We start from the raw sequence: 13,328 nt of genomic DNA on the forward strand, positions 1-13,328 counted from the left end.
ATTCTGTCATCATTTATCATTTCTTTCATTTTTCTCACTAAAGGGACGTTTTTGTGTAAAGCAAAGCACGCCTGTGCCCAAACTACTTCAAACATAAACTGAACTGAATAAACCACTGGAATGAGTGCACAAACAAAACCGGAGGCTACACGATCAAAATGTTACCCATGCCTTAATCTGGTATTCCTCATGACCTATAGGTTGCCTTTCACCTCAGCAATATTCCGATAGCATAGCATTAATGCAATTGTATCAGCAAGCTATTGGCAGACCTGCTGCAACAACAAGCTATGACAACAGCAAAGTTTCACAAGTTATCTTTCAGATATATTCCAAAACAGAGATGCATGCAAAGAAACAAATGACATCCCGTGCAGCGACATGACTGAGGGGAGAGTTCCCACATGAGCATGCAATTAACGTTAAGTAAATATACTTCTACAAGGCAGCGGTGATAGGACCGTGCTTACCGTAACTCAGATGCATCCAGAGAAATGGTCTGCAATCTTTTTTTTTTTCTGTTTCACATCCGGATTTTAACTCTGTTCTTTCATGTCCTCAGTTCCCCGCGTTTGTAGTTCATTCATGTGTATCCACGGGCGTCTCTCCACTTCTTCATCGAGCGCGTGCAGTGCTGGTACTTAAAGCCTTTTGACGTAGCGCTACATCACAAGCACCCATTCAATACCCACTTTCACTGTAGTCTACTACCCGTGGTTCACAACCGGTGACGTCGAGCCTAATTTGACACAACTCGTGGCATGAGTGAGGTGTGCCATGTAGGCTATTTTTGAGGAGCCCAATGCATTTTTGTGCAGAGGGGGTATTTTAAAATGCATCAATGACACAGCTTCTTAAATAAGAATAGGCCTAATAATAATAATAATAATAATAATGATAATAATAATAATAATAATAATAATAACAATAATAATAAACATTTTAAGTAGTCAAAGATTTACAACGGGCTATGTTAAAATCTGTTTTTTTAGTAGGCTAGGCTACCATTCAGATTCCATGATGTGAAGTTGCAAAACCATCTTGCATGTAGGCAAACACGCCACAATTTATGGACGTTCATTGGGACATGTTGCAAGATTTAGCAACTTTTTCACCTGCCTCCTCTCTTTCACATTTAGCGACCAATCTGAGGAATCTCACAACTTTGACAGCAACCTTTTCCTTTGTCAAAGGACAGAACAAATCATCTTTCCCATCCTGTGAATGATGTCATCACTTGCCTCACTTATTGTGCTTAGCATGAACACTGTAGCGTAGGTCTAGAAAATATACTGTCTGGGCATGAATGTGGCATTTATCATAAGTCGGTCTGCATTGGCGTTTCCGTTTGACCTGATGTGCCTTATTTGCCCCATGTTGTAACGTGATCTGCTTGCCCATAGACCTATACTATTAGGATATGGCCATCAATTAGCCTAAACATCGAACATCGATTACTGTTTTTTTTTTTATAGGCCTAGGCATTTTTTGGTCACCTTTGGGTCACGATTTTTAGTCATTTAGGTAGGCTATGAGATTCGTGCACCTGTTGTGTGTCTATCCAGTAAATAGGCTAACGAATGGGATGGGTTGGATATCACATTAGAACATAACGTGGCTAATGTTTTATGTGGGCTTTTATATGTAAACAATTCATGTAGCCTATCTGTCCAAAGCGGTGCGCATAATCTCATCAAATTGCCCTCTAGTGGTTAAAAACTAGCTGGATCTGTTCGCTACCGCTATCCAGCAGGTGTTGAGGGTAATTTCACAATCAGGGTGTGCGCTTTGTTTCAAAAGGGTCAAAAATTAAACCACCTAAAAATTTAATTTTGGGGGTTTTACACATTCAATATATGTCTGTAGAAGGATATAAAAGTTGTTTCAAGGCATATGCACATGGATAACTTTAGGAAAAACACTCAAGAAGGGATGATATTGGGAAAATCAAAGATTGTCTGTCTACATGCGTAAATATCCAATCTGAAGCATTTTAATCTTATTTATGGGTATCTTACTTAAGCATCTTACTTATGGGTAGTACACAGTCTGTCCACCCATTTTTATAAATATTCTTGTGTACCGGTAATTTGTTTTGCGCTGAATAGCTATACCACTTTTAAATTTGGATATATCTTTGATATCTTGATTGAGCTGTGTCTGATGGACTGTCAAACATTTGGAGTGGACATTATGTTTCTTTGTCTAAACACACAGATAATTAATATTTTACTTCTAAAATGGTAAAATGCTGACACTGTTTGTCTTAAACACTTTTTTGGATCATATTGTATCAATGTGCATGTTTTCACAGGTGCATAATTATGCTATTTTAATTGCATTTGTAATCACAATTGTAATTTCAATCAACTGTGCTTCACCCTCTGAAGGTAAAGAAGGTGATAAATAGAATCAAATGGGTTTCAGTTTCAAGTGAGCCTTTGCATTGACTAAAAACCTGAGTGTCGATGGGATCGATCAAAACCAAAATCACCTGTGAATTTCATGACAAAACCCCATGGTTAAAGCAGACAGGGCAGTGTATGTGCGGAATCTAAAGAAGAAAAATCCCTCCAAATATGAACAAATGACTAAAAGGGACAGAGATAAGGTGGCACCAACGTAAGGGTCTTATGATATGAAAACATGACTGTTTAATCTAATCTCTTGAGGGGTATAAATGCCTGGTAAGCCAAATTCATTCATGAGTGATTGGTCAGGTCACTCATGATTGGGAATCCTTTACAATGCTAACACGGTGACGGGCATAGAAATGTCATTAACTTTGAAATCATTGGTCGATCACATTGATCAGAGTCACCTAAACTTTACAAACTATAAATAGAATAGGCAGTCAGGAAACAATGCATGCTAGCTTACTTTTGGTTTAAATACATTTTTCTGTATTTTTCCAATTACAATTTTTGATGTTTGCAGTTTTGTAGGCATTGCTTCTACCATTTACCACAGTAAGTTTAGATTTTGTCATCCCCTCTCATTGTTGATTGGCCTGATATATTTTTTGTTTGACGGAAACTGAACTATGGTGTTCCAGACTAGTATCTCCCTGAAAGGAGAAAGGTGGGCGTGGCCAGGCTAGTATATAGCACCACCTGGTAAAATATGCTTGTTAACTGCATGATAGCATTACACAAGATAACTTTATTCTGAAAATGTATGATTTACCACAATCCTAACACTACACTTGAAATGTGTTAGAGTAGACATCAGAAACAAAGGTAATTTATTTCCACATATGTGGAATTCACATTGCATATTCTCATGTGCTGGAGTGGACAGCGTTTGGCGGAAAACGTTGGTGGTTAAGTTTAGGGTGATTTCCCAGAAACAAACATGCTTCTGATGTTCAAATTGGTTCTGGGCATGTTGTTGGGAGGTTGTTGCTTGGTATGAAGTATAGCAAAGGTATAGCCTCTGCCAAATGGGGTCAGTCTGTTGAGCTCTTTCTAAGACTAATGTCAAATTTCTGTTGGACGGAATTTTTACCTTTACTTACAACACCCAATAAATTGTATTTTTACCGTTCTTTTTTCCAGTTGTCAAGGTGCTCCTAAGTCTAGCCATTAATAATAACATATTGTTGGAATATTATGACATATTTAGGGGTACACAGGCCTGTGTGAGAAAAATGTCAAGCGCACATCCTGATTATGAAATTACCCTAGAGTGAACTACTGGCCTGCATGGACCCTCAACACAAACAACAAACACAAACACAAACAACAAACACAAACACAAACACAAACAACAAACACAAACACAAACACAAACCCAAAGAGCATCAAGTCAAACCTCTATCAAGTTGAACCGTCTCTGGACGAATCAATTTGAAATAGAACATTTCTACTCTGAGCAAAAGTCATTGTGGTCCTGCATATTGTCTGTGTTAACACTCTTGCCCTTGTTTCATACTGTGCATATAAAAACTTCCTGAATGAACTTTGCTTTTCTGGTAGTTTGAGAACCAAGGTTCATTTAGGTCTTTCTCAACAAATTGTCGCAGTGTGACATTTTACTTTGGTCTGAGGGTGTATGAGGTCATGACTGAAATTTTCTGCACAAGCTTAAGTGATATTTTGCTGATAGCACTGAAAATGATGATTTGGTTGTTTTTATTTATTTCATTATGCACACTACGCAAACAAACAGGCTATAAACCTTATTATTGATGTGTCTGTGTGTGTGTGAGAAAGAGAGAGAGAGAGAGAGAGAGAGAGAGAGAGAGACGCAAAGGGGGGGGGGGGTTAAGCTGACCATTGGAATTACATTTTTACCCCAATAATTTGCTGTAGACTTGAACATGCTGAGCTTGTTGCAAATAGTTGCTTGCTTTATACTATGACCTAGATTTGAAGTTATTGGGTCTACTGTGTTTAGCTGAGCATCTGAATCATACCACAAGAGGGTGCACAAATATAGCCAAATATACAGAAAAACAGCTGTAATTGTGAGAACATTTTGTGAGAATTTTGTGTAATTGTGAGAACATTTAAAGATGGAAAATAATAAGAACGCAAACCATTTGCTGTTGGGTTTTTGCAAAAGAAAACAACAATTTTGAGTGAAACACTAATAGTCTATTGTGTCATTTTAACAGCACTCTCTGGAAACACTTTTTAAGAATCCATTGGATGTCCAAATTCAATCCCATTCCTAATTAATGGACTGAAAAGGTACACATAGATTACAGCATATTATTATTATTATTATTATTATTATTATTATTATTATTATTATTACTATCATCATCATCATCTAAGCTTTAAAAAACATTTGTCCTTTCTGTTCGAAAACATGAAAACTATTCCCATAAAAATCTGCAACATGTTCAGCCCCACACACCAGTAATGCAAATATCTGTGCAGTCCAATTAGTTTGTTTACTCTTTTCAGTCAGGAATATTGTAACCAAATATGTTGAACCTAAACAAGCTAATAAATGCACAAATAAACCTGACTTGCTTGATTTCATCGTTTACAGACAAAATTATGTGTGTTTGTGCCAGGCGAATCGTTGTACTACCCTTTTGGATAAATAAACGCATTAGGCCACACTATGCCTTTCCCACCACAAAATCACTCTAGAAGGGAAGGCAAGGTCATAGGAGGTCATGCAAAGTCATCAACAACAGAAGAAAACAATTAGGCTATCTCTACTGAAAGCAAAGCCGTCATATCCTGTCCTTTATCCTTAGAAATCCTCATGGGCCTGAAAATGTGCATAGGCCTTTTAGGTCTTCAGGCCTGGAGAATGCCATGGCCTAATTTCAATTATTTGGCTACAATCCACAATCCAGTGTTGTCTCAGTGTTGTAAAAGTGGTTCAGTGGAGAGAGAACAATTCAATTACAGAGAGAATTGTTAAGACAACTTTTCATCCCCTTCTAGTCGTAAGTTGCTTACTGTTACTGAGCCATTCCTTCATTTACATTTATTCATATAGCAGGCACTATTGCCCAAAGTGATTTACATGTCAACTATATTACAAGGGATTACATTGTCCCCGGAGAAACTTGATGTGCCTTGCTCAGAGGTAAACCCAGAACTTTCAGGCTACTGCATGCTAGCCCAGCTCCTTAACCTCTACACTACCTTTACAGTGTAGGCTACTAAATGTCACCTGCTTCGACCTTGGCACTTGGAGTCAACTAGCTGAAACTTAAACACAGTTAGGCTACTGTAAGGAGATTTGAACACACAACACAGACGGCACAGACAGACAGCAGGGTTGCATTCACCTGCGTCGAATCCAGTTTTGCCCACAGCCCACACCAAGATGCAACATTCCTTGCTGTTCGTCTCAGCTAGTTTCACACATGACTGTTGTGATATATTTTTTTCAGTGGGTAGGCTATATAAAGATTTAGTGCATTACAATGCTAGTAATTAAGAACAATAAATAAATAAATAACTAGAAATGTAATGCCAGAGGAATTACAATAGTGGATGGAAAGCTACTGGCTTAATGTTGGTGGGGAGATTCCTGGAAAAAAAACATTGAATCACTTAATCTTTGAGTTCATACAAACCGTCATACCAAAAAACCTTGTGTGTCAAGGCGTTCTTGAGATATAACACTCAAGGTGTTTTTGACCTTGACATTTGACCTTTGACCTCCAACATCAATTCACTTCATCTTTAAGTCCATACAAACACTCATACCAAATTTCAGGCATGTATGTCAAGGCATTCTTGAGATATCGCGCTCAGAGTATTCATGGACTTGACCTTTGACCTCCAACATCAACTCACTTCATCTTTGAGTCCATACAAACACCAAATTTGAAGCCTATGCGTCAAGCCGTTCTGGAGATATAATGCGCAAAGCATGAGATATGGCTGTGGCTTTTATTTTTTCACACATGGGAAACACTTAAACAGGATGTGTAGTTTTAGGGAGTGCCAGATTGTATGCATTAGAAGCTGAGACAGTTTGATTCACAGGTGACACCTGTGCCAGTGTTCTGATTAGCCCGGGAACTACTCTGGGAGTTTAACAGTGCAGCTGGCTTTAGGCCATTATGACATCACAGCCATTCAAGACTATGGGGGGAAAATTAGCTTTTTAACATTTTTAATCCCTTATTTCCCAAAAAGGATAAACTTTTAAACATGACTGTACGTTAAGTGGTTAGAGTCGCATTCATTCTTGAAAAGGTAAAAAGAAAAGGCTATCATAAGAAGAAGCCAGGAGATTTCAAGATAGTGGATTCCATCCACTATAAATAAATAACAGACTGAACCTGCTAGGGCCTATCCAGATTTGGATTCAGATAATAATCTTCAGAAGTAAGCCTAAACTTTAATGCGGCTATGTAAGGTTTGAATAATAGCCAATGGTCATGTGGTGGCTTCTTTTTTTTTTTTAAATAGTATATTGTTTTGTTGTTGTAGTTTAGTGGTTGGTGTTATTTTAAATTTAGCTATCACAAGACAGGCATGTAGCCTTACTCGGACTATTTATTCATATTGCTTATGTTTCACGGGAACACATTTTACAGTCACACAACAACACGTTCACATGTTTCCGGGTACAGCAAGATGGCGGTGACTTTGAGGAAGGGGTGTAGTGATTTTCTCCGAACGTGTTGGAGATTACGGGCACATAACTTGCAACTCCCTTTGGACAACCCCTTAGGTTGGTTTACACGCAACTTTCCCATTTATTAATTAAGGGATTCCATTTGGCATAGGGCAGAGAACAGTGCACCAAACATGTCTGCTTGCAGTCATGCCACAATTAGCGGAGTCCCGTGTTAGCTAACATTATGTTCGTTTCTGTAATCATGCCTTGGTAACATCTGGATGCTTGAGAATGATCCAGTTATTTCAGCTTACCAACGAAATGGTGCACATTGAAATAATAGTCCATATAAAGTAACGTTAGTCAACGTAATGGATTCTTTCAATCTGCTGTTTTACTATGTCAGTGGTCTCAACTGTCACATCACGTTAGCCTGACATTAGCCAGGTTTTTTTCTTGATGAAGCATAGAGTACGTCTGATTTTATTCAGTGCAGTGGTGTATTATATATTGTATGTCGTTGTAACTGTGTAGCCTATATTTATGTAGGTCTACGCCTAACGATAAGTAAATTATAGACCTGATGTTTTGCATGTCATTCAGCCGCAACTTCATGGATTATGCAGAATCTGTCTACTTAGTGTTTTTTTTTTATTTTTTTATTGTCTTTTAAGTCTAGGATATGTTGTACCCCAAGCCGAAAAATGTGTAATTTTTGCTGGTCTGAATCCACATATGGTTTAATCTCACCAATGGCTCAACTCAAATGCTGAATGTATGACATCGTCCAGCTAACCTCTTAACAGTTACTGAATTTGAACTTGAGTTATTAAATAAAATAGAGCAGGTCATTTTTCATGAATGGAGTGGACGTGCAAATATCAGTGTTTACAATTTAAGATTTTAGGCATTTTTTAGTGCTTTTTCCTTGGATCATGTGTAGGCCTAGTACTAGCTTGCCCATAGTACTGTAGGTGAGCCTACTAACTACCCTATATCATCACTAGGCTGCTTTGAAGACTGACTATCTTCTCCTTTATCTGAGGTCACTAACATTATCTGTGTGAATAATCTTCAGATTAGGCAGTAATACTGGAAAATACCTGTGATTGTTATGGTTATAGCTATAACTATGGTTATATTTCTTAACTTCATGGTTATCAGCAATAAAAGGGATTTTTCAACATGGGCTAGGCCTATATATTTTTTACATTTCAGTAGAGACAAAAGCTATGAGAATTGATGCATGCTAACATTCCCAAGTGTAAACATATCCAAGTTATTCATTCATAAACGTAACTGTTTGCAAACACTTTCATGACCTATCCTGCTCCAACATATATAAAGTTACTGTATGAATTCAGGAACACAGATTTATCCAGGTGAAATCCAGGATATTACCTCTATCGGAGACTTTCTAATGAGGAGACACAGCACTCAAAAAATCCTCCATAGAAATGCATGGGCTTAGTTTGTAACGCCAATATGGCCGGTCTACACATATCCCACCCCTTCCTCGCCAAAACGTCGACATGTGTATACATTGAGCCAATCATGTGGTGTGTGTGATGTGACTACATTGAGCCAATTATGTGCTGTGTTGTGCAGACATCGTGCCAATCATGTGTTGTGAACTCGCCGCTGGAGCAAGATTGGTGTCATGAAGCCTTGCGTACGCGCATTTCTGCCGAATAGGATGCCCGATGAGTACCCAAAAATCGTTGCAATATGACCGCCGAGTGGAGGGACTTGCCTAAAAGGACTTTGCCTCTATCCACATGCTTGTTATATCCAGCAATAATGTCAGCTAAATCCAATATGATCTTCTGAGCAATTGGACAAGAGAATCATACTGTATGTCTAATAATAATAATAATAATAATAATAATAATAATAAGCTTTATTTGTATTGCACCTTTCATACACAGAATGCAGCTCAAAGTGCTTTACATTTTTACACACAATAATGAAAAAGAATCAATCATTCCTCTTCGTTGCTGTGGCCGTTTATGATCCAATCAGCATCATATCAGAAATATGGAAAAGAACATGTAACACAATTATAGAAAAGAATCAGTCATTCCTCTTCGTTGCTGTGGCCGTTTAGGATCCAATCAGCAACATATCAGAAATACTTAGTAGTAGGCTTTGCTAACAAATGCTTAGGCTAACAAATGCTTAGGCCCTGTTGATGTGGACTCTAAGGGGTTAGCTTTAGTGTGTTCTTAGTATGAGTTGTGATTATATGACTTTACATACAAAAGTTTAAGAAACACAACGACCGGAAGACTGACAGCCTTAACCCTTAACCCCCTAAAAGCACGCCATATGGCAACAGTGGCAAGGAAAAACTCCCATATTCCAGGAAGAAACCTTGAGCAAAATAGGGGGAGCCCATTAAGACCTAAAGACTCGGTTTTGGGTATTTCTTATAGACTATTGAGTAGACAGTTTTAAAAAGCACAACTAAGTTATATTAATAAAATAGCCTATAGACAAAAAAAAAACAAACCATTAATATCCCTGACCTGTCAGGCGATTTGGCATGTAATAACCTAACTGACAAGTAGGGCTGCTGCAACTAACAATTATTTTCATAGTCGATTTTTTTCGTATTTTATTTTACATCTAGTCTGACCTGTTGGTATGAGTTTAAACATTTCCTTACCAATCAGCATTGCTTAGATAGCCAAGTTCTCTGCAAAGACATTGTGTTAAGTCATGATGTTTGCCATCTGATTTTTTTGTCAGGATGTTTGTTACCTGCCTTTGTGCGTCAACAGAGTTCTCAGATCCTGAAGTACCCACCCAAGTAAGCAAACTTGCATCTCACAACACATGCATGCTCTTATTAATCAGTATCATTTCATTGTGAGCATTTTGGTCAATTTTACACAAGACATGATTGTAGGTGTACACGTGATTGGCCATTGTGGTCAGAATGTTGAACGAATGTTGGTTTGATTGCTGAAGTGGACTCAATTAATCTAAACTGGGCGGCTGAAATCATCCTAAGCCTCACCTCAGTGAGGACTGATCCTGTACACCACTGATATTCTTGAGGAGCTGGAGTAAGTGACAATGACACGCTGAGTTGTTCATCCTGGTGTTTTGTACACAGTTATGTTCCAGAAACGTCATTATCCAGACCCCCATGGCCTGAAGTAACACTCATAGATCCTGAGGAAGAGGCAAAGCAGCATCAAGGTTAGGAATGGGGATTTTTTTTTGTTATTAAAGATTAAATGAAATAATTGTGTATAGTGCATATTAATATTGGGGAATATTCCTAGTGTTACAATTATCATGGATGCATCATAATGGCAAGTCTAGAAACATTAACTGTTTTACATTTATGTTGTAAAACAAAAAGTGTTTACTTGACTATTGACTTCCAGTTTAGAGCATTTAGAACATTACTGGCTGCTTACTTTTTTAACCTACCGAACTTTTGTGTTTTGATACCTAAAAAATAAATGGCTTCCATGAATAAATATAAATGGCTTAAACTCCATGGCTTCCCTCTTTCCACAGCTGTTGTGCAAAAGGTTAACACACTCCTAGAGAAAGGAGATTACGGGAGGCTGTTTGCTGTAGTTCATTTTGCAAGTCGACAGTGGAAAGTGACAAACGAGGACTTGATTCTGATTGAGAATCACATAGATGCAGAGTGTGGTGACAGGATACGAATGGAAAAGGTTTGTGTCACCATGATGGTTCTTTGGTTTTTTTTTTAGTTGTGTTGGCTCTGTGCCTAAGACAGCTGTCATCCTGCTTTGTGAAAGAGGGGCTCAACAAGAAGAGTAAATAAATACCATTACATCTGAATTGAAAGTGTTTCATGAGTATTGGAAAGGAATGTTATGGATTGTGAGGACCATGCAGAAAAGCTGTGATGCATGTAATCTCTTTGTCAGTTGGCAGCCACTGATAACTAAGATTCACACATGAGGTTACATAATGCATATAAATGTGTGCTGTCAAGCTTGTGACATGAGGAGTTGTGAGTTTGAGATGAACTTAACTAGCTATTGTTGCTCATTATGTTTGTGTTCTGTGAATAATTTGCTTTCCTTTGTCTTAGGTGCTGCTGCTTGGTGGTGAAAACTTCACTCTGATTGGACGTCCACTGCTCGGGTAAGCACAGCAGTTTGTGTAATGTCAAGAAAGCTGAATGTTCTAGCATTATATCTTTAGTTTTCCAGTTTCTGGTTCCTGATTACAGAACCATTCATGCTTGATCCTTCAATTAGATTCTATTGGGCTTTTGTCATAAGAAAAATACTAATATGTGTAATGATAATATTATGATCCCATCAGAGATACATTTCTCAAAGGCCTTGTTTTCTACCCACCATAAAAAATCTTCATTGTTATAACTGATTCAACAACTTGGTGTTTCTCAAAAGTGTACTTTCAGCAATCAATTGCATAATTGCAAAGCTCAGTGGTTGGAACTAGGCCTACTGTTCACAGCCAGTAGTTGTAAATGTAGTTCCTGTATAGTTGCTGTTATTGTTTTAACTGCACTTAAAAGAGTGCCCTTTTCCTTATCCACTGTTCACTGAACACCCACCTACTGACATTTTCATAAAAATAGTCAAAAAAAAATAGTCCATTTAGCCAACATTTTGACAAGGGAAAATCTGGCTTGTTCATTTTCAAAGGGGTAGAATGTGTTCAAAATGAACATTGATTAAAAAAAAAATTATCAAAATGCTAGGCATACATTTTATCAGATTCTTGAATTTCCCCTTGGGTATCAATAAAGTATCTATCTATCTATCTATCTATCTATCTATCTATCTATCAGATCCTCAAATGTACAGAAAAACTGAAAGTGCTACATTCACCAGCAGGTTCTACTGTGTTGGTTCGCCTTCTCAGTACAGACCAATGTGCAAGCTCTCCTGACTTCCTGTGTGACTTCTAATGGTTATAAGAAAATTTCACGGGCTTCTCAGATTAAATGAAGGGTCCATGTTGTTTTGCTAATGTTTACATTGACAGTGAGTTCTTGGAAGAGGCAGGTCTCTGGAAATAAAACCCCTTTCACAACACTGCTAACACACCGTCTGTCTTTGTCTTTTCACACCCAGACGTGATCTGGTCAGGGTCGAGGCAACGGTCATTGAGAAGACGGAGTCTTGGCCTATGGTTCATATGAGGTTTTGGAAAAGACACAGATACCAGAGGAAAAGAAGTATGTTTTTCTTTTGGCATGCCATCTTGCATGCAATTTTGCCTCTGATGAAACTGTGATATAGGTCTATTTAACTCAGTATGCATGCATACCAAGAAAACACTGTTATTATTATTTTGTATTATTATTATTATTATTATTATTATTTATTATTACTTCCGTTGAAGAGTTGCCAGGGTAAACCACTGTGGACCTGTGTCATTTGTGGTGAAGTCATTTTAATGGTCACAATGAATGGCCTGAATTCCTTCATGCTGAAAGACCAATTACAGGCTAAATTTAGTTTGATGTTGTTTATTTGAAGTAAACAGGAACATACAATTTGCCTAGAAAGCGGAAATCCCACCCCCACCCCCTGACATGGGTAGAGAGGGCTTTCACTTTCAGGGAAATATACTAGTGCTTGGAACTATGCCTTGCTGCAGATACTAGCACATACTACAGTCTTACATATGACATAGCAGCAAAGGATAAGGGATAAACACAGGCCACCTTCCTTGGGCAGGTACTGCAATGGTTAAAGAGGACGCGGCATCTAAACATACTGTATGTTTCTTATGTCGCTAGTGATCCTGTATCACGAGCCTCCGAAACAGTTATGTGTGTTAAAAGGTTGTACATTTCAGTTTTGCTCTTCAGCTTTTAAATGAGTGTTTTGCAGTTTGCTATGTATGTAGACTAAATTGTGTTTGTTTTTGTTCCAATCTTTTTCAGTTATCATCCAGCCCCAGACTGTTCTTCGGATAAATTCCATTGAAGTAGCGCCAAGATTGAGTTGATTTTGCTCTGTAAATAAACGAATGTGTTTCTGTAATCATATCCTTTGATTTATGGCTAACTATTTCACTGTGTAATTAAACTTTGCAAAACATTTATCCTTGCACTTTGTGGGTTTATTTTCTTCCCATTCCTTGTTTCTACTGCTGTAATGGGAGAGTGAGAGCCAGTGAGCACTTTAAAGGTTTTTCAGAGTTTTCTTATATTTTGTAATTTTGTAGAGGCTATATGACAGTCAGATATGATGATTATTGGTTCTTGTTCTCAAAGCTATGCACAAGATACAGGTAACAGGGTGTCTAGA

General features: G+C 37.9%; 1 protein-coding gene across 1 annotated transcript; it reads left to right on the forward strand.

Annotated features, from left to right (window-relative positions):
- The first annotated feature begins 7,048 nt into the window (after positions 1-7,048).
- Positions 7,049-13,120, forward strand: mrpl21 (mitochondrial ribosomal protein L21). Its single transcript, XM_076286871.1, has 7 exons — positions 7,049-7,158; positions 9,796-9,856; positions 10,166-10,251; positions 10,579-10,742; positions 11,129-11,181; positions 12,144-12,247; positions 12,962-13,120. Exons 1-7 carry the CDS (start codon positions 7,062-7,064, stop codon positions 13,024-13,026), a joined length of 630 nt encoding a protein of 209 aa, XP_076142986.1. The 5' UTR covers positions 7,049-7,061; the 3' UTR covers positions 13,027-13,120.
- The last annotated feature ends 208 nt before the right edge of the window (positions 13,121-13,328 follow it).

This window comes from Alosa pseudoharengus, unplaced genomic scaffold (genome assembly GCF_046254945.1).
Source record: "Alosa pseudoharengus isolate Yale_2024_CS ecotype anadromous, Long Island Sound unplaced genomic scaffold, YU_APseudo_1.1 YU_APseudo_1.1_scf_16, whole genome shotgun sequence".
In the NCBI taxonomy this organism is placed as follows: Eukaryota; Metazoa; Chordata; class Actinopteri; order Clupeiformes; family Clupeidae; genus Alosa; species Alosa pseudoharengus.

Excerpts from the sequence above, each read along its gene's own strand:
- mrpl21 (XM_076286871.1), top strand. The coding sequence starts at position 7,062 with ATGGCGGTGACTTTGAGGAAGGGGTGTAGTGATTTTCTCCGAACGTGT. Across the intron at positions 10,252-10,578 it reads AGAGGCAAAGCAGCATCAAG|CTGTTGTGCAAAAGGTTAAC; the intron begins GTTAGGAATGGG and ends CTCTTTCCACAG. Across the intron at positions 10,743-11,128 it reads ACAGGATACGAATGGAAAAG|GTGCTGCTGCTTGGTGGTGA; the intron begins GTTTGTGTCACC and ends CCTTTGTCTTAG.